We start from the raw sequence: 24225 nt of genomic DNA, 5'->3' as shown, positions 1-24225 counted from the left end.
AGAATCTAAAATGAAGAACAAGCTGCAACTCACCAGCACACTCCCCAGAAATAGAACTTTTTTTCTTCCCTACTCAGTAACAAACGCGTGGTTGCTGGGTGAATTACAGTATTTTTCCAAAATGTCTGAGCACAGTTTTAATTTGAATTTTTTAACCAAAAACAAAACAACATATCCTAGAAATAGCATCTCTTTTTTGAAATGTATCACTAAACATTTATATGTAAAGTGTGAGAATGACAAACTGCATTCAAATCATCACTGATGCACATTATTTGAATCTTTGTGCTCTCTCCAAAGATATCAGCAATTACAGCATTGTGCTGTATTCACCAACATATTCAGTGACTCTTACAACACTTCGCAAAATGCCAGCTCCAGGATACAATAAAAAAGACAAAAACTATTTTAAAGTGCTGCAGGAACGCTCTGCACTCAAACACACAAAGTAACCCTTTTTACTTTTACAGCATACAACAATGTGTGGTAAGGATAAACTCAGCTAACTAACAGAAAAATACTTGAAATGTCTGTTTGAATAATGACTTCGCTGGAGTCTTCTAATGGTGCTTCACAGATGCAGACTCTCATCTCTGCTTCCTAACATCTGTGCACATGTATTCATAATATGTATGCTTTTGGTAAGTACCAGAGTGATCATTTAGGCAGGCTCTCATTTATCAGTGTGGCCTGTGAAAAAAAACATGCAATTTACTTAATTGAAAGTGTTGCATATGTCCCTCATTTCATCATTTACCTTTGTTCCTCCACAGCTGTGAGGAGATGTTGCTGTGAGCAGCATAATAAGACACGGTTATGGGCAGGATGTGATGGACGTCTGATGCTGACTGGGACAAGAGCTCGATGGTGTCCTTCACTGCCCAGAATGGTTTCTCGGGTAGCTGGTGCTCATAGTAGACCATTCCTGACTCCAGCTGTGCATCAGAGGAAGCGAAAACAGAAGGTGGTAAGTTGTTTCAAATAAAACCATTTCTTAATTTGGCGATCACTTCAAAGCAAGTTTTATTTTAGCAGATACTTTATTTATTTATTTCATTCCAACTAACTTTTGTAGAACCTGATAGAAATGTCGAGGATTTATTATCTGACATGTGGCTCACTGCAGTCAGTCATTTGTTTGCTTGACTAACTTTATAGGCAAAGACTGGTATTTTAGCTCGGTAAGATATTTTTATTTGGAGCAGTGGTTTGGCTCAGCTCAGCTGGATTGCCTGAAGTCACTGTTGCCTCTTCTCTCTCTCTCTCTCTCTCTCTCTCTCTCTCTCTCTCTCTCTCTCTCTCTCTCTCTCTCTCTCAAACAAACACAGAAAGGTGCACATATGAATTTCTGCATGCAGGAAAAAAGCAAACACACGCTGCCGAATAACTCAAATCATCAAATGCTTTCGGCTTGACGACGTGTTAGATTTTCTGTCACAGTCCAAAAGGAGCAGTTTTCGGGGAAAGAATTTGTTCTCATGCTCGTCCAAGCACGGTCAGATGTCAAGAATGGAAATGAACAGATAGTCTTGATCCGACTGTTGCCAACACAGCTGCACGTGCGGCGCTGCTAAACTATCGACGCCGTGTGCCTCATAGTCCTAAACCAAAGCCATTAAAAGCTAAAATTAGCATCAGTAAAGTTTCAATATTCTTTATTTTTTGTAATCTGAATATTTGGTTATATAATAATAATAATGCTAGACAAATAAACATAAACGTGGTTATGGAACAGCGGAGCTCTTTGGAATCAAGAACCCCACCCTGATGAAGGGTGTTGCCAAATTGGTTTTAGCCACAAAAAGCCACAGAGATTTTATTATACTCAGAAATCCTTACTTTCTGCCCTTTCCATCTCTGCCCATTGCATGTAGACTTAACAGTCATAAAGGTACAGGCAGAGCAAAGCTGCACACACCTACTCTTCAAACAATATTAAAAGGATTAAAAGGATATCAAAGAAACAAAAACTCCTAATACCAGTGAGACATCACTAGCAACGATGCCCCCTGGTGGGAAAGAAATGTTCATGCTTCACATGTTGTCAGTTTGAAAGAAAAATACATTCAGATTCAACAAACTGCAGTTACAGACATGAACGTGGAACAAACAAAAAAGGGAGTTTAGACAGCATTAGACAGTAAAGCTCATCATTCATGACTTTCAGGGCTAATAACTTTTGAGTTGCTTTCCTTATGAAAATACAGTTATTGCTATCATCATGAATATGCTTCCTATTTAAGTAGTAGATTACAATTAATTTTACAAAAAATACATATACATTTACAAATCATTCCTTATCTGGATCTGTGAAGATGCTGATAGGGAACGTAGGAAGGAAAGGAATGTGGATTGCAAAGTTATCTTCATATTCATTCATAAATATCTAAAAAGAGCATTATTAAATGCTACGTCCAGTTGAACAGAATCAACTTTTTGGGAGAGCGTTATTAAATTCTCCCCAAAACAGTCCAAATAAACCTTTGGAGACAAAGTTAGATCGGGAATCCTGAGGTGGAGAAGAGGGATAGTAGATTTACTGGACAAAGGATGTTGAACAGACAGGAGGAAAAGAAGGATACCATTCATGGATGGAGTGAAGGAGGACAGAGGTCTGGTGTGGCAGAAGAGGTGTTCTCAAATCTTGTTTGAACATTTGCTAAAACTGGACAGCATTGTTGCTTGGTTAACAGCAACCGACACCACTAATTTGTTCCTTGGAGCCAAAGTACAAACTGAAACATTTAGTGCCAGCAATCAGAGGGCTGTACAAGAGGCTGGTTTTCAGGAAGCAAAAACAACACCGAAAAATCAGCACTATTGATTGTCTGAGAACATTTAATACAGCAAGAAGACATTTTCTATCATGTCAAAAAGGTATGGGCGTATGCAGAGGAAATAAAACTGTACATAAAACTGCACAAGTTGATCCTGTGCTGCCAGCTTGTGCTGATAGGATTAGCTGTCTTACACGCATGGAAGCAGTTTTATGTCTTATATCTCCCATGTGCGCTTGATGGTCTGTGCAACAGATGAGTGACGTGCCTTTTACAGCTGTCACTTCTTAGACACGCTGACCTGCTATTAATAGTGATGTTAAATCTCAAAGTAAAGAGGATTTACTCTGCAAAAAAGAACAGAAATACATATTTTCACTGAACCCCGAAACTCTAAAAGTCATTATTAAAAGGAGATAACATTAAAGGATCTAACGTACATTTTTGTTTCAATTTCATTTCATGGTTTATTATGTCGATCTATATCTCCCTGCTAACATAAAATCATTTACAACTTCTGATAAACAGAAAGAAATGTCTCCTAAAGGAAACATATGCCAGAAATGCACATTTCGCAGCTCCTGCAGAAAAAGCAATCACCTGTGATTGTGAGAATTGACTAATTTCCTCGTACTGGTTCCTGTCATTGGCCAGGATGAGTCTTCCCAAACGAGGCGGGCGGAAAAGCGAGTAGCTTATCTCATTTCCATCCCCACTGGTTACAGCCCCCACATTGGCGCTTGTGATGGGCTGCCTTGTTCCTGTGAAAAGACAAACACACACACATAGACAAGCGGTCCTCTGATGAGTGCTGATGACTCTACTGAATGTGGCCTCTTTGCAGTCTAGTTCAGCTTGTAAAATTACAGCCCCAAACTTTAGAGGTTACTTTAACTCATGCACAGGGCAGATGAGCTTCCTGATGCGGAGAGCATGAAATGTATCAGATGGAGCCACGTTTTAAATACACTATTGTCTGATTGTTTCATCTGCTCAGAAGCACAAACAAAGGAGAAAGGTGCCATATTTCTGGATTTTAATGTTCACAAATCATCATGACTACTCCTGTAGCCTCTCTGCTCTGTGTATGTGTGCAGCTCAGTCTGCTGTTGGTTAAAACCAGACCTTATAGAAGGGGTGTCAAACATGAGGCCCGGGGGCCAGAATCGGTTCGACAAAGACTCCAATAAGGCCCACTGGACGAATGTGGAAAATGTGAAAGAGTATACATTTTGGACTCTTAACTGTATTGTCAGATGTTTTTAGAGCCAAGCGATTCATACTACACCAAAGTAATTAAGTAACAAAAAAACAATGCCATGACAGAAATGTTGCTGTTTTTTCAGTCTGCTATTGAACAATCGACAACTTTTTTTCTTACGATTCGAGCACAAATAACCTACTACAGCAGCATTTCTTTGTCATGTATAAAAAGTGTAAACTGTATTGTTGAAACTGCAATGTCTCATGGATTAAATGCACTGATGAACTTCTTTATACTGACAGAAAGGGGTGTTTCACTGGCTCGATCCACTTAAGATCAATCATATGTGGCCCATGATGTAAAATGAATTTAACACAGACAGGAAGGCAAAGGAAATGGAAATAGCATGGACCCAGCAAGCTGTTACTGGCTGAGGGATTCACACACACCCACACACTTCCTAAAGAGTGTAAGCCCAGAAGCATCCCAAACAGCAAAATATGAAAAAAGTAAGAAGATTACACCTCAGAAGTTCATAATTGAAAAATGTTGTTTTTTAGGAACATCCTGTGTATTACACGTTAAATAAGTTTTCCACACACTTTTATTCTGTGTGTTATAAGTCTGACTAACAACCAGTTCTTAAAATAAAGGTTGTCGACGTAACTATACTGTGTGCGTGACTGCGCATTCATCTTCATGGTTATCTTTCTATCATTGTCATCTTCAGAAGGTTTTTTTTTTTTTTTTTTTTGGCATCTTACCTGGAAATACCATGAGGTTCGCCTGCGTTACCATGGTGATGGTGTGTGGCCTGGCTGTGACGACAAATTTGTAGAGAGGAGACGTGTGCTCGCCGTCTGTCACTGTGAAACTGAAGCTGCCAGAATCCTCACCTGGAGCAGAACAGATTGCACAGTTTTAACGGGTCACTTGTTAAGTTCGAGCTTTGAATCTGCTTTTGTTTGTTTCTGCCCCTTTTTTGTCTCTCTGAAACTTTATTGTCTTTACACTTGAAAAGGCAGAACATTGTTTAAAGCTTGCTACACCTTTATTGCCTTGTTAGAACGTAAAAAAAAACACCACGTATTTGTCACAATAAGGTACAAATAAATATTACATGTACTACTTATTTAATTATTTTTTTTACAACCTAGCCACAGTATATCTCTGGGGTTTAATTGGCCTATTGATCAATACCAGTGACATTCTGATTACATTACAAGTTTATTGAGATTTCTGCTTGGAGAAACATAAAGACCTGTGTTTCAGCTCGTCGTGTTAGCAACACTCTGAGGTAGACGCAAATAAAGGTCACAGAGTAATCAGCGTGTCAGCGGAGATACAGCGTGATCGAGCACTTAACCTCTAATTCTAATGATCTCACCCTCGTGGACGAAGACGACCTCGCCTTTGTTTACGTGAGCCTGCGTAAAATTTAGGATCTCATCATCAGGCGCCTCTTTCAGTGCAACCCTCCCATTGATCGGCATTTCAACGTTGTAAACCAGTTCCTCTGCGGGAGTGTCAGCGTCCTCAGTGCTCAGCATGCTGGAGGTGATATCAGCTTCCTCACCAGCAAAAACCTGTGAAATACCAAAGACAACAGGAGAGAGAAACACAGTTAAAGACACTTTAGGGGTTGGGGAAAAACATCAATACAGTATCATGATATTTTGTGCAGTATTTTTATTTAATATATGAAAATACATACATAAATAACAAATAAAAATAAGAGATGGATAGATGGATAGATAGATAGATAGATAGATAGATAGATAGATAGATAGATAGACAGACAGACAGACAGACAGACAGACAGACAGACAGATCGATTGATGGTAAGTACAAAAAGAAAACCCAGCCTATCCGTGAAACATAAAGCAGCCAGCTCCAAAGTAAGAATTTAAAAGGTTAATTATTTCTCCATGGCAGTCTGCACACGCCTGTTATCAGAAGATGGAACACAGCAGTGCAGACTGAATGACTCTCCCTAGGTGGAGGGCCCTTAATGGACTTCTAATGGTCGGATGGCTGAAAAGAGCATTAATTGAAAGAAATGGGCCAGATCTCTAGAAAGACATTCCTAAATAGCTGGAATCAGTTGGGAGAGTGTGCTTAGGGTGCCTTGCAGTGAGAAGTAAATATCGATCTAGAAAGCCACTCACCCTTCAATACCACACTCCCTCTTTTTACAGACCCGGGATAAAGACCAGAAAGCCTCTGGGCAGAGGAAAAGAGGACACTTCGGTGGTAGATGTTAATGTGGTAAGTGTCAGTCAGTGGGAGACAGAAAGCGACAGATCCTAACAAAGCACAGACTCAGTGACCAGAAACTGGTAATCGAACTGGGGAGGACACAATTATTGCCCTCTGAGGACAAAACAGAACATGTGATCACTGTTTAATACGTGAGGTCAAACCAGATATGCATTTCCTCCTAAAACGAAAATCATTCAGTAACGCAAGGATCACTTACTTTAACTGATTCAATGCTGTAATTGCAAATTTCAGTGCGCTAAACAGCGTCTCTTAATAAAAAATATTATCCATAGTAGAAGGAGACTGGGCACATCTGACTGGACCTGGTTTTTCAAATCTGTCTGTCAGTGTCACATAAAGTCTCGGTATGAATTTCTGGGTGGAAGTGCAGATTAAGACACACTGACAAGAACACAGCCAAAGCCTGGAGAGCGTTTTGGTGAAAAAAAAAGAAAAAAAAAAAGACAAACTATCTCGATGGGATTCTTTTCTAATGAGGATACTACCAAAGGAGAAAAAAAAGAAATAGTTGCTCAGCTTCTGTGACCGATTTCTCTGTACAGATTAATGGTGGCTGTTTATCAGAAACCCTGTTGCTAATGGACGATGTCTAAAGAGAAAACTGATGCTACTCTTTCTGCTATTATCACAGCCATGGTACTAAAATCTTTTAGTAAAGTGTCTACACTGCTTTCACATCTTCTGTCCTGAGTTTTCATTTATGTCTTTACTTCATCTACATGATTTTTGTAAACAGTTTCTGTTTTATGATGTTTTGGGTCATGATTTTATTGTTATTCTAACATGAAATAGATTTATTTGTACTGTTCAGGTTGGTGTCTCGGTTTCAAAGAGTTACTGATACAAGTTTACAATTTACTCTTGTGGTAAATTTTAGCATATAGGAAAGCTATATGCTAACAATGCCATACCGCTGTATTTAAAACTAGGTTCTTTACTGCTGTTGTTTGTATTGACAACATGTAAGCCTATGGGGAATAATATATAAGGATTCTTTTATTATGACTTTGTTACAGTAACAGGTCATAACCATTTAAATACAGAACAATTTCAGTAGCTGTACAATCTCCCAAAGTGTTTTTCTTTTCTTCTGGAAAACAAAATTAAATTAATATTCCCTTAATATTCGTTACAAAACATTCTAATGAATTCTGCTAAATAAAGAAATGAATTCCATATATGCACTACATAATTATGTCAAGTATATGGGTCTTGTCTCTTTGTCTAATATATGTATTTTGGCAACTTCCTGTTTTTATTTTGAAAGTTTTTTTTTTTTTTTTTATCATGTTCTGGGTTAGTTTTGCTTCCTGTCCTCCCATTTGCTGGAATTTACATTAAAGGCTTCTGTTACTGATGTCAAGCTAGCTCATGTGTTCACTGGACAAATTAAAATAATATGACTGTCAATAGAATTTAAGCAGTCACAGGCAGAAAATCATCTTTAGTAAGATGTGTACAAAATAATTTGCCAATTGAATCTATTTTTCTCCATATTCTCCAGAAATGTGGCGCTGCTGCAAATATCAGGGAATAGATGTTGAGGGAAAACCTTAAGACTCATCAAGCAATCAACATCCCCAGGGCCGCATTGTCTTCCATTTCCCTATTATAGACGCTTTCAGAGAAAGTTTAATCTTCAGTTCTGAAGCTTTTGTCTTTTTAAGTGCTTTATGTCACTTCTGGTTTTTCACATACCTCCAGAGTTCTGCAATATAACAAATGTTTTATGAAGTCTATAATTTAGTTGCCTTTCAGTCCAGTGCTTATAACATCACACTCAATTTGACACTCCATCAAAGCCCTTTCAAAGCCCAGACTGCATCAAGAGTTCAAAGCTGTGATCCATCATTATACACTTACTGCTTTTTCTGTTGCTAGATTTTGTCTTTGTTGCTCTCAAACGATAACGCTTAAAAAATGGTGATGAGCGCAAAGATAAGTAGGCTTTGAGTCAAAGATAAATCAAGAGTCCCATTCATAACAAAAGCCCTATGTCTATATGTCTAATCTCAGTGTCGAGCGGCAGAAAAGACCAATATTTGTCGCTTGCATAATAAAAAACGCATTTAGAATATGCAGAAGTCTATTATTAACAAAGGAGACATAAGCAAGATATAAAAGAAGACTTATGTTTGCAACAGATAAAAAGGAAATAAGACGGGGGTCATTTCATGTGAAAGTTACCCATGTGTTGCGTATTTCTGCGCTGAAACATGTGCGTGTACAGTCAAACAGAATTAGCACCGACAAGTTCATGTGTAGTTCAAAAGACGTTTCGACACCTCAGTTAAAGAGAACCCAAATTTATTTGAATGGTAATGTTTTTGAAAGTCTAAGTTACACATAGTTATTGCTTCAAAGGCATCTATATGAGTATATGTCTACTCCTTGGAGAGCATAGTTGGTTGTTTTGAAGCAAATATGTGGCAAAATTTGGAATAATGCCCAAACTGTCAGCTTGAATTTCATGAATTTTGAGCCCAAAAAAAATCTACTAAACATGTATCTCACACTGTGGCACCACTGGCACTGCTGGCTGAAGTCCCTGCAGAGACTAAGATTGTGACTGGACCTGGTGATTTTTTTTGGTCTTTTCACCATAGAGGCTGTGGACTAAGAAAAAGGAGGGACAATAAGCTTACATGTGTCAAGTTCCTTCATGAGCAAAAACATGTGTCGCTAGGTAGGTGCTAGGTAGAATCGACAGCTCTATCACATCAGCCTACAACAACAAACAGGAAAGCGTTTTATCCTCGCTGTTGCAGAAACCTGCAGAGATCTTGTGATATGGGGCTTTAGAGGAGCTCGTTCTCCTTGGGGCAGTTTTCTTCTCGCGGCCTGCAAAAAAGCACAGTCTGATAGTTTGTCCAGGGGCACACCGATGGTGGGGGAGTGCAGACTAACCCAAACGTTCCCAGCCAAATCTGGACTCTATCAGAGAGGTTTGCAAGTGGATTGCCTTAAGGCAGAACACCCACTTTTCCTCTTTGCACCATGGATGAGACGGCTGCTCAGTGCATGCCCACCCCTCTATTTTAGCCCTATTCTCGCAGAAGCCTTCGGTGTACAGTATGCAGACATGACTCAGCTGAAAATAGCACCACCCACCCGGACAATTTCTCAGCTTTGAGCAGCACTGCAGACAAATTTGGTGTCCCATCGTTCAAGCTGAGGGGACAAGCTACTGGCAATTATCTGTGGGAGTAATCATGTTAATGCTGAAAACTGTTTGCTCGACAGCAGCCTAACACATCCTCAAGAAAAGCTCTCAAGTCATCTAAAGTCCAGGATTTATTCACCTTTACAAAGAGATTGCTGTTAAATGCCAGCTCTTATAGGAACTAGGTTTAACTAAGGTTTTCCAGAGGCTGACATGAGAAGCTTTCCTGTTGGTCTCCAGCAGGATTTAGTACACAAACAGTTTTTTCCCTGTTTCCCATTCAAATGTTTTCTGGTGTTGTCCAAGAGCCATCAGATACTAATTAAATGCTGAAATGTGTACTGTACCTTTTTCACAAAAAGGCATATGTTTGCTAATGGCAAACAGAATTTACACTGTTAGAAGGCTGAGCGATGCTATTACAGAGCAATTCCCGGTCCTTTACACTAGATGGCCACATTAGCCCATTCTCAACCACAGCCAATCTAGGACAGGCAATCTGAAAATGGTCTCGCAAACTGATAGTTTATATAATAATCAATGCATTTAGCACCTAGGAGGACGGGCCGCAAATTCAATCTGATTGGAGATAATGGCTGGCATTTCATTTTGAGGGAGTAATGAAGTAGCTGCCATAGGCAAATGACTTTGTTTGCCAGTGACTCAACATCATCCTCTAAACGTCTGAGACTCTGAGGGGCGCCAGATGTTTGCAGCTGCATCCAAAACTGCCTAGGCATCATGTTTAAGTACAAATCCACCAGTGTGTTCGTAATTCTATACTCGGGAGCTAAAGTTGACAGCGGGAATAATGCTATTTAATTTCGATTTCTCCTCCCCTCGTCCAGCCCATTCCTCTCAGAGATACAGGTTAACTACATGCCCTCGCTCCTACTTTGTGTCGTAATGAGAGATTAAACAAAAGTACTTAGCGAGGGTAATGAGGCTATCACTCAAAGTCAAAGTAATCTTGTAAAATGTGAGAGATGCAAAAGCAAAATAGATTGGCAGGCTGTGTTTCTGCACAGAAACACAGCAAAGTCAGGCGGAAGCAGACAAAGACAGACAGGGTTTAAATTCTAATCAAGACCAGCTGTATCCTGCAACACCAGGCCAAATGTGATCAGACTGAGCAGAACCCGATCACGGTCGTGTTAGTCATCATGTCTACAGAGGTCACTACACACACACAGAACACACACACACTTCCTGCTCTAAATCAATCCAAGTGCCACTGGGCCAGCCCCTTGCTCTGTGTGGGTTAGACATCCACATATTATTATGTTACATTCTGCAGCCGCAGCAGAGGAGTCGCAGGGATTGGATGCTGGCCTCACTCTGCCAGAAAGCCGCGGTCTCATCGACCATCTTGGTTTTCCAAAAATACGGGTTGCCAGGGAGACGAGGAGCCACAGGCAGAGCGGGGAGGGCTGAATGACACAGTTGGTTTCCAGTTCTGTGAGCTGATTACTGTCGACTTTTTCCGACTGCGTGACTACTCCTGCTGTAGAATCTACGTTATTCATCCCCCTAAACGTTTCTTTCATGACTGACGTAAATCAGTTTAAAAGCTTGCCACAAACTCATTATAAGCCTTCAGCAGAGTCATTCAAATATACACCTTTCTTCTTACAACATAAAGTTCTAAGAATTCAGTGCGGAGGTGTTTCGTTCTTTGACAGTCTGCCACTACCAACTTATGAAACATTATCCAAATCGCCGGGGAGAAGCAAATATGCACATCCATCAAACTTCTGTGTTGTTATGCTGTAATTTCACTTGGAACCCAAGCACAACTTACCCCTCAGAAAAGTGACAGTACAGGATCAAAATGGAAAATCTAGACACATACTCAGAAATGTATACCTGAAATTCCGCCTGATGCTTTATAGTGGGCACAGTGGTGAATCACTGCCCTTCTATTGTAACGTGACTTTGCACAACTTACATTCTGAATTTTCACTTTATTAAAAAAGCAAATACTCTTAGGGAGACGGTGCATGTCTGAGATCTGTATAGTTCAGACTCGATGTACAAATTCCATGCATTCGTTTGCCTTACTGCGTGGAGAACATTTTATATGCAGGTCATACAAGATTCATGATTTTGGACTGTTACTGCGGCTGAAACTATAGTGTATGGATGTGAGAACTGTCAGCAAAGCATACACATTTCATTCAGAGAAGATTAATCTATCAGCTTCTATAGACAGATTGATCTGTCTGTTATTTTGTTGGAAAATCAAACTAAATGAAGACTAAAGCACAAAGCACTATGGGGTAATTCTGCTAAATTGACCGCCTTTCAGCACGCCAGAATCTCATCAACCGTTATAAAGCCATTAATCTGTCATTCTTTCATATTTTGCGCGGCTTGAGCATCAGACCAGAGTTTGAAGCAGGTGGTAATGCCTGTAGCCTGTCAATCACGCATGCACGAGTCAAACTAGGTCTCTCTTCCTGCATACTGCAGCAGAGAGACCAAATACATACACTTTCATCTAATAACTTGCTCCAATAATGTTTGAAATACTGCAATAAACATGTGCTCTTTTCTCTTTCACAGGGAATGAAAGCTGGTGGTCAGCTTGAATTGATATCGGGTAAAATGTACAACACTTTATAAGCATAAGGGAGTTTCAATATGTTAACTTTTCTGGCTTGATGAGCATGTGGGAGAATTGGTCACCTATCACACGTTCATAAGAGCAAAGTATTACCTCTGTTCCGGTGTTGCGCGTCAGTTTCGGGGGCTCGTCGTTGACAGGTATGACAGTAACCGAGATGGTGAAAGGGAGGCTCCTGCGGTCAATGTCATAAGCAGAGAGCGAGAGTGTAAAATTGTCCTCGGTGCTCTCTGTGCTGTCGTGCATGTAGTAGACTTCTCCACGTCTCATCTGCAAGAGACCAAAAGGATGCCAGTTGTTATATAGATCTCATCATGATTCATGAGTGGCAGAACACATAATAAAAGGTTAGATGAACTTCAAAGGTGGGATTCAATTTTACAGTGTGATTGTGTCTCTTAGCATCTGTACACAGTGGAAACCAGGGAGCCGTAACTTCTCTATAAATCTGGTTAAATCTTTTAGGAGGAATTCAAGATCATGACCTGCACACAGCATTATTCAAAAGTCTTGAGCCATTCCTCAAAGTGATCTTGAACAATAGCTTTCTCAAGGTATTTCAAAGACCTTAGCTACTGGCTCCAAACTTTGAACCAAAAATGTATCACTCCATATAATCTATTGCCACTCATTGTCAGACCAGTACTTATAGCTGTGCATTGTCAGAGGAATGCTTTTTCTTCTTTTTTGTTTTTGTTTGTTAAGCCACTTAACACCTATCATTTAATTATAACAAAATGCAGCTAACTCAAGGTGACAGGTCAACATATGACAGACAACAAAGAACCATTCTTAAGGAAGAGACACAGAGAAAAGGACAAGGAATGCAAAATTAGACAAGTACTGGAGTAAAAATCAGTGGCAACAGATTTGATGGAGTGATGAATTCAAATTTTTGGTTCCAATTGCTGGTATTGCTTCAGCAATTATCTCAGTATTTTCCTGACTGAAGTTTGGTCCATTTACAGCATCCTGCCATGCGATTGCATTTGTCCCTAACCACCAGGAACCCTCATGTTAACTTTTATTGAATGGAAAAAAGTTAGCTTTCATCCTCCAGCTTCAATGTGTTTGCATTATGCTAACCATAGCTGCGTAGCTAGCCACCATGTGGCACATCATTATATCAGCTAGCCCAAATTCAGTAACCATACAAACGTCACTGCTGTTTTCTGTCTTCATTTATGTCAGAAGTGATAGCCGAGCTGTACGTTTAAATTTTTCAGAAATCCCTCAATAAGAACATGCTATATTATTTAATCTTAATTTTTGGGGGGAGACTTCCCGCAAACCACTAGAGGGAGCCCACGTACCACCAGTGGTGCGCATACCACAGTTTGAAAATGACTGCGATACAGAAAATGACAGAAAATGTCTGATTGGCAACAACTTCATTCTTCATCATGACAGTGATCCCAAACACACTGGCAATGCAACAAATGATACCTGGAGAGAAAAACAGCAGTGTGGGATCATCTTTTTCAGAGAACAAAATTCAGAAACATCCAAAGAAGAGGTTTGAATGTCCTTCAAGAAATCTGAAGAACTATTCCTGACTACTGGTTAAATAAATTATAAGAAAGCTTGCTTGAGGGAGTTCAGATTGTGAATAATGGTAGTCATATCAAATACTGACTTTCAAGCTTACTGAAAACACTGTTTTTGCTTTGTATACTGCATTTCCATTTGTGTTTGCGCATTTCAACAAAATCGCTGCAGCTATTTCCCATTTTCGTAGAAAAATAAAACAAAATGAGGGTCGGCTCAAGAGTTTTGCGCAGGGCTGTAGTTTGAAACGTGGATGGATTCAACGTGTTCGTCACATATGAAGCACAATATGCTTATTCTTCACAGCAAGTGAGACAGTAAAACTACATCCACAATACTGTATTATTACAGTCAAGTGTAACGAAATCAAGGCACTGATAAGGGTAGTCCACCAAATTGAGCTTGGAACAATTTGCAACTGCACTTTGTTACAATGCTCTTTGTAACTTTTAAAAGCAGTCTACAAATAGGCTCTTTTGCTTTCTTGCCTGGAGTTACTGTAGATGAGAAGATAAATACTATTCTCTGGTCTGGGTCATAAATCAATTGGTTAAATATGCCAAATTTGCCAGGAGACAGTTTCCCCAGCTCAGCATAAAGATCGGTCTTTTGCATTGATTAAATAAACAACTTACCGTATGTAAGCGGGCAGTAGAGTTGCTGGTAAGTGGAGTTTTTGATAGACTTTTTTTAATGTGAAGCCAGACCCACTGTCTTCTAGATGTAACCTAATATTCATTGGACACACCTTTGCAAAGAAAGTGTTTCAAAGTATAGTTTCAAACATTTTCTTTAAAAGGATTATATTTTAAAAGGATGAGAAGAATATATTGTTTATAGCGCACCCTGTATTATTTTTGTTTTTCTCCAATCAGATAATATGATACCAGCTTTCAAAGTCGAGAAAAGGCTATAATCAGGATTTAAATGTCTGTCTGATAGCAGCTCAGGAGCAAGTGAGCTGACACCTTGAGAGAAACCAGATGTAGAAAAGAGTCAGTCATCCATTGTTAAGGGAACTACATAGAAAACAGCGGCTGTGGCTGGGCCGAACAAAGAGCTTTACCTTTCTGCATTCCTGTTTAAAATCTTTGCCGAATGGCTCGAATAATTTAACTTAAACATCCGTTTTCGCTGATACTTTTTGACACATTTACAGATTCAGAACACTTCTCTGCAAAGAGAACAATTAGATCTTTGTCTAGACAAAAGCCAGAAAGCCACAGAGATGAAGGGACCTGCTTCAGAGAGCAGCAATTGGCGAATGGATTCCATATGACGGGCATCCTTTTGGAATAACAACCTTCATCATCATTACTGATCAGGGAAAGTCGGAGAGAAAATCAGTCTGCTTGCTGGAACAATAAACAGTTGCTGGTAATTGGACACTTGGCCAACTCAGCAAGGCTGATGTGTATGGTTGTGTTTATTACTAGCTGCAGACTTTATGTTAGTCTAATTTTAGGCCGATGAAAAGTCTCTTGGTCTGGTTGGCTATTGAACTATGGAGTATAAATGGCAAAGGCATGCTTGCAGCGTTCAGAAAACATGCACTGTGTGAAAATATAAAGAAGACAATGCAGACTTTAATAGGTTACTGCAGACCTAATGGAGACCTGATGGAAAGCTGAAACTGATTAAAACAAAGACATATTGGAACAAAGTGTTTCATGTTACTGGATGTTCATATGACAGATTCTGTGCTTATGTCCCATCTGGACCACATGGCACATAAAGTAAATTGAAATTATTGTGGCAGGCGTTCCTGTGAATCTGTATGAGTCACAATTTTTTCTCAAAGTAGACTCTTCTGTGTAACCGTAGGCTTACATAACCTCAGTGCCCAAACTGATATCTTCATTGCAGCACTACTACTAATAAGTCCAGTGTGCATTCCCAAGTGACATCTGGGGACTTTCCTACTTGAGCTTCAAATAATATTGAACTTAGCAGAAAAAAAACACAGCTTTCCCATGTGGCACCTTTGGGATGGGAAAAATTAAGCCAGTGTACAAAGTCCCCAAAAAAATGCAATTTGTCTAATGGCCACTTGAGGCTGGCTCCAAAAGCTAGTCAGTCCTTGTCGACTGTAAATTTCCTAATTTATGTAGGAATGTTTAAAGCGTAGTACAAAAGCAGATTTGGTCATTAGTGTGTAATAAAAGCACGCCTGCTTAGAGTGAAAGGTGACTGTCGCTGCGAGCTGTCTACTGATCATCACCTCGTCTAATTCAAGTCATTCAGCTGGACTTCTTGACTTTATGTTTTGGATTATTTTACAATTTTCTAACGAATAACATGACCTGCTGTGTGGCTAATTGTGCTAACAGATGGCCGAAGAAAACGGCACTAGTTTTTTTCCCCTCTAAGCTGTTTTCATTTATTATTTTATTTATATATTATAATGTTTATATATATATTTAAAATATTTATTTTATATTTATTTTATATTTATTTTATAATAATTGCGGGTTGACTCAAAAAATATTCAAAATTAGGCTTGAACCTGAATTCCTATTTGGGATAACTAACTGGACTGGATTCTCTGAGTATAACATTTGAAGAAAAATTAAAGAAAAAGTACAAATATGTCAAAAAAAGTATCACGATTTTTTTTTCTCCCAGCGTTCATTGCAGCAGACTCATTGGAGCTGCACATTAGACTCTTAAAGACACAACATGAGTGAGTCTAGTAAAGTGTGGGAGAGCTTGTGTGCACTCACATATTATTATAGGAATTTAGCAAGCCAGTTTATTTTGGCTGCAGGCGCTCCAAAGGCATCGTCAGTTTTTCCACAATGCTTCAGCAAAGTAGAGCAGAGCAGTGGGTTAGATGTAGGAGCTATAAGATATATGTCTAACTAGCTCCACTCAACTATGCGGTCCATTCAGAATGCATGAGGTTTTTCCACCGGTAACTACTCATGCATTTTTCATATTTTCCTAAAGCTGGGGTGTCTGAACCACATGGAGTGAGACGAGCTAGCTGTGCTGCAGAAGCTCCCAGATTTTCTCTCCTCTCTCCATCTGGTGTAGCTACACAAATCCAAACAGCACCGAGTAGTAGCTGAGAAAAGTTCCAAAGTGACGCATTGTTGTGGTAATCCTCTTGAACAACTGCCCTTCCCTACTAGTGTGAGAAAGATGTTACACTGCCCATTGATGGCTTTTTTTTCCTTGTGAGAATATTTTTGGACCCAGTGTGACAAAAATATATGAATCTTTGTCCAAATGAAATTCAGGTTCCTTGTATGGACACAAGACACAAAGAAATCTGTTTAATCCTTACAATGTTATACCGAAAATCAAATGTTTTGGGCCACTTGGCACCACATGTGTTGCACATAAGCTAACCATTTGGTGCAAGCAGCCATTTGGTAAATAAAAAGTTTGCACTGCTTCTTCCTGCCAATTTGCAGGGCAACAACAAATGTCAGATTTTTAATAGAACTTCAAAACCCACTTTCCGAGTGGCTACAATAATGATTCTTCTTCCTACACGTGCTCGTTCCTCATGATGCTGGCAGGTTAGACATTTCTGGCAGGTAGTCACAGTTAATGGAAGTGTATCATTGGTGTACGCATGTACTGCAAATAATGAACGTCAAAAATGACATGCATAGAGCAGAAGAGCTCATTAACGATGTGCTTTGTCTGCTTACCTCTTCTAATGAAAAGTAAGAAAGCTCCTGTCCACTCAAGGAGCGGATATCCCCGTGTTTTGGTGGTTCATCCACAGAAATGTCAATGGTTGATGAGTTGTAGAAGGGGTCCAAGATGTTAATAATGTCTGCATTAATTATTCTGCTGAGGCCCTCCTTCACAGTAAAGTTGAGGGCTTGGACAGGGATTATCCGGGGCACGATGTTCACAAACATGCGCAGGTTCTCCACTGTGTTAAAACCATTACTGACATCCAGTGTGAAGACATCATGCCGCTGAAAGAGATAAATGTAGGAAATAATTTATTGATGTTCAGAGAAAAACCTTGTACCTTAAAACTGTCAGAAGCTGTGGTCGCCTTTCGTCTAGTTTTAGTTTCATTGTGAATATGAAAGGGAACGGGATTAAGAAGAAGTAATTGACTAGTTACAACTGAATATGTTTAGTGAAAGAAAAGAAAAAACAAAGCAAAACCTGGGTGGGTGCAGACACGTAGAGAATGTGTCCTTCATCAATATCTTCCTGAGTGAAAGAGTGGATGTAGTCGAGGACAGGTGAGGCCTCAGCGTCTGGACTGGTTGTCAGCTTGACCACATGACCGTGCTGAGGCGGTTCTTTGATTGTGAAGATCATTTCACTGGGCAAAATGTCAGCTTGCTCCACCTAACAAGTCAAAGGTATATCCTGTTAATTTAATATTCAAGATTTATATGTATCCTAAGTGTTTGGTAGCTTGACAATAATGCAGACTGTACATAGCGAGCATTGGAAGAACCCTGTACATTTGTAGCATTGCATGTGTAAGAAAAAATGTTGAAATCTTTTGCTGTTTCTAACTCTTTTGAAGTATGGTTTAGATATACTTTGTTCTGGGCAAAATGTAAAAAATATTGCACAACCTCAAGAGTTAGCAAAACCAAGAAATTAGCTACTTGTCTAAAATTCTGGAAAATCTAGATTGGAAGTGGCAGCACTGAAAAACTGCAGCTATTTTGTTGTTCCCCTGTTTGAACATCCACAATTGCGTACACAAATATACAGTACAGTTGTTCTCTGTTGCATTAAAACAGTTTAGTTGTATTTTCAGTTCACAATATATAATTAATAGCCCTGCTATAGTGTCTAATATAGACTTAAGACACATTGTTAGACAGCATTGTGAACAGAAACTTCAATAGACATTTGTGGCATTTGACAACAGTTAGAGCCGTGCTGCAGATTTACGCGCAGGCAGATTTATGGTCATCTCGCTTTGAGAAGTTTTAATCTCGAGCCTGCGCGGAGCCTTGGAGTCTGTAGGAGCCATGCTCACTTACGGCAATATTTCAAAAGATCATACCGCTTTTCATTTCATTGTACAGACACACACATTGGAAAAACTCCCAGAAATAAAGTCAATATTTTACCTCTTGTAAAGGCCATTCTGTCAAGGCTTTGTTCCATACATATTTCAGTACTGTGTATACTGTGCAGTCAGCACTGTATATTTAATATGCATCTCATACTGTAAAACCAGTGTATGTTCAGATTTATTATTTAGACCTTAGTCAAGGTCTTACATATAGCTTGCAATGAATGGATCAGCATTTTAAACTGCATTAATTGCTTCCATGATGAACTGCATGCAGGCTCATCTTATAAATTACAGTGGGATTCAGGAAGCTCCTCGGGGGATACTTAGTGCTCTGTTTTCTGCACTTAATAGAGTGCAATTTAGTACATAAACCAAATTAAAAGCAGCGACTGTAAAGTCATATTTAGCCCTGCTTTCATGTGGTTATAATATAGATTAAAAGCAGGGTCTGCTTGGTGACTCATGGGAAAGATCGTTTTCACAAAGAGAAAATATGTTTCTAAAGACGATATTTCTGTCATATGAAGATCATATCTACTACATAGTCTTTCTTATTTAATAAAAGCAAATACGTGCTGCACAACTTGAATGTCAGCAAAGCAAACTGTTGACTGTAGCTCTCTTAATACAAAAAAGTATTGTAATTACAGAATCAGTAAACAGTACCTTGAGATGATCATTGCTGATTACGGTGTGCTCTCCTTCGTAAGAAATGATGACCGCATTGACGACCACCTCAGGCTCAGACAAGTAACCTTGCTTAAATATTTTAATCCTGAACGTGCCCTCTTCGGAAAGTCCATTTGCCTGCACAGTGAAGCTGAAGGAGTCCTTGGACCTCAGACTCTCATAATTGTGCTCATATGAGACTACACCCTTTTTCAGGTCTTCCTCTGTGAAAACTGATGCCTCAATCCCACTCACAATAATTCTGCCATCCTTGGGTGGGGATGTAATCTGAAACGTAATCTCACTGTCATGTCTGATGTCCATGTTGGATTCTGCACTCAGCAGGGTGGTAGTAAGGGTTTTGGTGCTTCCGTGATCGATGACGATGATTGTGTTGTTCACCACTCGCAGGTAGGGTTCACCTGCCTGGATCTCAAGCACCGCAGTGGTCTTGTGGAAGCCATCTGACACCTGGAGTGAAAAGCGCTCCCGATCTGCTCCGTGGTGAATGAATAAGACTTTCTTATCTTTCAGGTCGGCTTGTGTAAAGCGGAAAAGGGGTTGTGATGGCTGTGATGTTGAGACAATATTGCCCGAAAGGATTCCCTCACGAGCGTAGACGATTTGACTGTCATTGAAACCCGAGTCATTGTCCTTGAACTGAATGACATCTGTTGTTAGCAGGCGCTGACTGTTACGGACCACATTGAAGACTTTATCCACTGTCCTCACAGGAGTATGCTCATTTTTGGGATGGATTGATATTCTGAAAACATCGCTCACAGTTCTCTCTGCATTTTCTTCATTTGCCAAAAAATGGAACTCATCACTGCTTGTCTTGGAGCCATCGTGCTTGTAAACGAGCCTTCCAAACTCAATATCTTCATTACTAAAAACTCTTATCGCCCCCTCAAATCTAGCAACTCCAGGTGGGGAATCCCTTATTAGCCGCCCATGCTTTGGCTCTTGAGTCACCCGATACAGGAAATTAACAGAACTTGAAGACTCCAGCCAAAGGTAGTTTTTGTTAAGACCATGCTCACTGCCCTCCAACACAACCAACTTCTTATTAGTCAAAACAGGGGCATCAGCGCTGGCAATGATATTGATCGGAAAGGTGTACAGAGGAGAGTGCTGATCCTCAGCAAAGACTTTGAACTGGAACTGATCTGTAGTATCCACAGCTCTTCGCACTCGGGCCCTGTAGCTAACGGCATTGTCTAAAATGTCTTTTTGGGTGAACATGTCACCCTCACCCAGCTCTCTGTCTGACAACAGGAGGCTTCCCAGTGTTGGGGGTGTAATGAGGATGTATTTAATTGTCCTGGGGTCTGGGGTTTTGTCAATGAATTCAGCTTGAAGGTCTGTGATTGTTTGCTCTTCACCAGCCTCCATTTCCAGTGGTACCAGCTGAGAAACCTTCACTTGAGCAGGGGCAATCATGACTGCAAAAGTATTGTTCCAGAGGGAGAACCGCCCCAGATGAGCGCTGAATTGGATCTGCTCCAACACAGTATTTTCCTGGTCACTTGAGTCTGTGCTGACATACCTAAGGCGCTTCTGATCTAAATCAGACTGATAAAAAGTTGTGACTTGTTTGTACACTCCGTCATTTGTCAGAATCTGCAGTTCTCCAAACACTAGAGGTTGTGTGATGTTATACACAATATCGCCAATACGAGGATGAGCGAGAGCAGCCAACTTGTGATTGTCTATGGATGCATTGCTTCCTTGTGACAAAAGAAGGCCAGAGTTAGTGACCATAGTTAAATCCGGTTGTATCACGGACAACTTAAAAGTAGTGAAAAGGCTTGATCCTTCAAAAGGCACGTCTAGGGTCATCATACCAGTACTACCACCTCTGTGTACAAAATAAATATTTCCATCTTCCAGGTCCTTACAAGCGAACTCTGAGATGCTTACTCCTGGTTTCTCTCTGTCTTCTAAGTAACCAAAATCCTTGGGAGGCTCTGAAGTAACAGTTATAATTAAGTCATCACAATTCAAGTCGAAATCCAACAACCTCATGATGCTGGTATTCAAATGAGTGCGGCCATTTTCAGCGATGGAGATTTCATTTATATCAAGTTGTGGTGTATCCTTAACTGGAAGAATTTCAATTGGGAGGACATAATTGTGAGGAGTTTTTAAACATTCTGGAAGGTAGAAATCACTTTGAGCAACCACCTGTAAATAGATTTGATCTGCAAGCCTTTCATTTCCATCATGCATATACTTGATTCTCTTATTGACAATATCAAGAAGAGTAAACTTTTGAATGTGTTGTCTGTTAATGTTTATATCGACTAAGCCATATGAGGGAAGACTCTCGAGAGTAAAGGTAATCTGCGACTGTTGCATGTTTGCAGCACTGAGGTCAAATGTAGGGTTTAAGTTGTTGATATCAAGAAAAACCTCTCCACCTTCTGGCACTTGTAATGGGGTGACATCTAGAAGCTTGGTCACATTTCTAAATAACTCTGTCGTGTTTTCTGTTGGGTAGCAGTGCTGTTGTTGATTAAAGTCAATGTAAACATGTGGGGTACTGATTGTAGGGGAAGTTGAGGTTAATTCCCCGTCATAATTTGAGTAGTCATAGTCCTCTCCTTCACATTTAACATGAATATCTTTGGTCACCAGAGCATCCTGCAGGTTTCTGTCTTTCTGATTCACTTTAATTTCTCCCAAGCATCCAATGAAGGATTCGTCTGTCAAATCTTCCTGATAGATGCGACCTAATGAACCATTGCCATGGAAGAATTCCTTCCTTTTTGCCTGGATGCCCCCTAAATACAGGCTTCCGACCAAATCCAGTTTTTGTGATGGGTCAAGGGAAAGGGAGGAAGACTGGCTGTCTACATTAAGAACAAAAGAATCCTGACTGATCTCGATCTTAACTCTGTGCCACTGATCGTCATCCAGCCGCACTTGCATATTCTTCAGGGCCTCCATACCACTACCGAGGTCCAGTAAACCTTTGAGATAGCCTTTCACAACACCAACAGCAATGAAGTCCAAATCTTGGCCAGGATGGAAAACAAGTAAGGCATCTTCAATGGTGGTTTTCATTAGAAATTCCAAGGCCCTTCGAGAACCACTACCTCCACTCCAGGTGGAGAAGGATATAAAAGAATCAGGGGTGCTGAAACTGGTGGTCTCGCCATCTCCAGCCTCAAACTCATTGCTGCAGGCTTCCTTTGTGTCTTGGCATCGTTTAAATGTTGAAGTGAGAATATCAAATTGATGGGATTGAAATTTGACTTCAGTCATACAGCCACGAAAAGGAGTAATGGCATTGCTAAGGTACGAAGTATGCAGGTCTTCAGTTCCTCCAAGCCAAATGCCCTGGTCAATATTGAGCTGCCCCCCGTCATTGCTCACAGGAACATATGTTGAAAAGACATCATTAATTGTCATGGTAAGCCTGCCTTCTTTCAGTGTCAGTGAGACTTTGTGGTCCAGAAGATTGTTCAGGTATGCTCCTTCAGATGAGGACAGCGTGACCTCACCAGCCCCCATGTTCATCCGAGCCTACGTGGAAACAAACATCATTTATTTCATTTGAAAAATTACATTGCATTGCATCTTTTGTATATTGTGGAACACTGGGTATTTCTTTGTGTTCATTTAATTGGAGCTGCTATTATATGAATTTATCTCTGCACTCTTATCTGGACATGATACTTAACATTAATGACTTACTTCACTATGGTTTAACTAAAAAAGGTTATAAAAAACAACCCTATATACTGTGCAAAGGTTTTCAGTCACCCCTCGTTTTTGGTCTTGAGCAATCATTTTGTAGACTTTCTTTTTTGGCTGCTTTTTTTGGGTCATTTTCAGTCTAGTCCTTGTACCTGACCACTTTCAAAATAATGCTTTTTTTATTATTTGTTTCTTGAGCTACTTAACACTAACCTATAACTCATTAAAGCATTAAAAAAGCATCTAACTTAAGGAATGAGCCAGTACTGTGGCTACACAAAATACAAAAAATCCAGCAATGATCCTACACAGGACTTCAGAAATGCATCTAGTCCATCTACTGTTTGCTGAGGCATCATCAGAAATGGTCTTACTGGAATGTTGGGTGTCCTTAAGGAAAGGAAATGAGGAGAAAAGGTTGAGCTATGCCAAATCACACAAGAAATGGTTTGAAAATCAGTGGGAACAGTTCTTATGGAGGGATGAATCCAAATTTGTACATTTTGGTTTAAATCATCAGCATGGAGAGAGTCATGGCTTGGGGGCTGCATTTCAGTCAGCGGTGTTCGGGATCTTGTCAAAATTGATGAAATTAAGGAAGAAGAAAAGTACAGTCAGATTTGGCAGTTTACACCATGCAGTGACATCTTAAAGCTGTCTGTTTGGCAATGGCTTCGTTTTTCACCATGACTATGATACTGCCAGTTCACTAAAAGAATACCAGAACGGAAAAACACACAATGTGACACCGTCAGTCATGTATTGGCCTCCCCAAAGCCCAGACCTCAACGTTCTTTAAGCAGTGTGGGATCATCTTGTCAGAGTGAAAAGCAGTTTTTTTCCTTATATATTGTATTTTCATGTACGTTTGTATTTTCTGGGTTCAATAAGACACTCCACCAATTTCCCATTTTCCAAGAAATATAAAGAAATCAGTGGTTGCCTCAAACGTTTTGTCATAAATGAACTGTGGTCATTATCATTGCCAGATCCTGTCAGTTACAATTGATTGCAGGTTAATTATTTGGCTAATGAAAGACAAATTAAATTTTTTTTACAATATAGAACATTCAAGCAGTGTATGACAAAACCAAAGCAAATGACAAAGAAGTCATAATTAATAAGTAATTAACTCATTTAGAAAATGAATTAATTCCCAGAAGTTTCACTAATAAAATCAGAGATCTGAATGTTCTTTAAAAAAAATGTTGAACTACATGATTCTTTAACATC

The 24225-nt window shown here is 39.8% G+C and overlaps 1 protein-coding gene across 1 annotated transcript in view; it reads right to left on the bottom strand.

The window, feature by feature from the left end:
* The window catches only part of cspg4 (chondroitin sulfate proteoglycan 4), a 74129-nt gene that overhangs the window by 4491 nt on the left and 45413 nt on the right, over nucleotides 1-24225 (bottom strand). Inside the window, exons 3-10 of the mRNA XM_085412801.1 lie at nucleotides 19285-22818; nucleotides 17739-17927; nucleotides 17264-17539; nucleotides 12147-12323; nucleotides 5369-5567; nucleotides 4746-4877; nucleotides 3378-3538; nucleotides 758-935 (exon numbers count right to left, since the gene is read on the bottom strand). Coding sequence (XP_085268927.1) covers nucleotides 758-935; nucleotides 3378-3538; nucleotides 4746-4877; nucleotides 5369-5567; nucleotides 12147-12323; nucleotides 17264-17539; nucleotides 17739-17927; nucleotides 19285-22818 — 4846 coding nt within the window. The remainder of the gene's footprint in view (nucleotides 1-757; nucleotides 936-3377; nucleotides 3539-4745; nucleotides 4878-5368; nucleotides 5568-12146; nucleotides 12324-17263; nucleotides 17540-17738; nucleotides 17928-19284; nucleotides 22819-24225) is intronic.

The sequence above is a fragment of the Rhamphochromis longiceps genome, linkage group LG7 (genome assembly GCF_057381845.1).
Source record: "Rhamphochromis longiceps isolate RC_006_pf linkage group LG7, R_longiceps_female_GT1.1, whole genome shotgun sequence".
In the NCBI taxonomy this organism is placed as follows: domain Eukaryota; kingdom Metazoa; phylum Chordata; class Actinopteri; order Cichliformes; family Cichlidae; genus Rhamphochromis; species Rhamphochromis longiceps.
The sequence above is the reverse complement of the archived record's forward strand: the minus strand, read 5'-3'. Positions and strand labels throughout refer to the sequence as shown.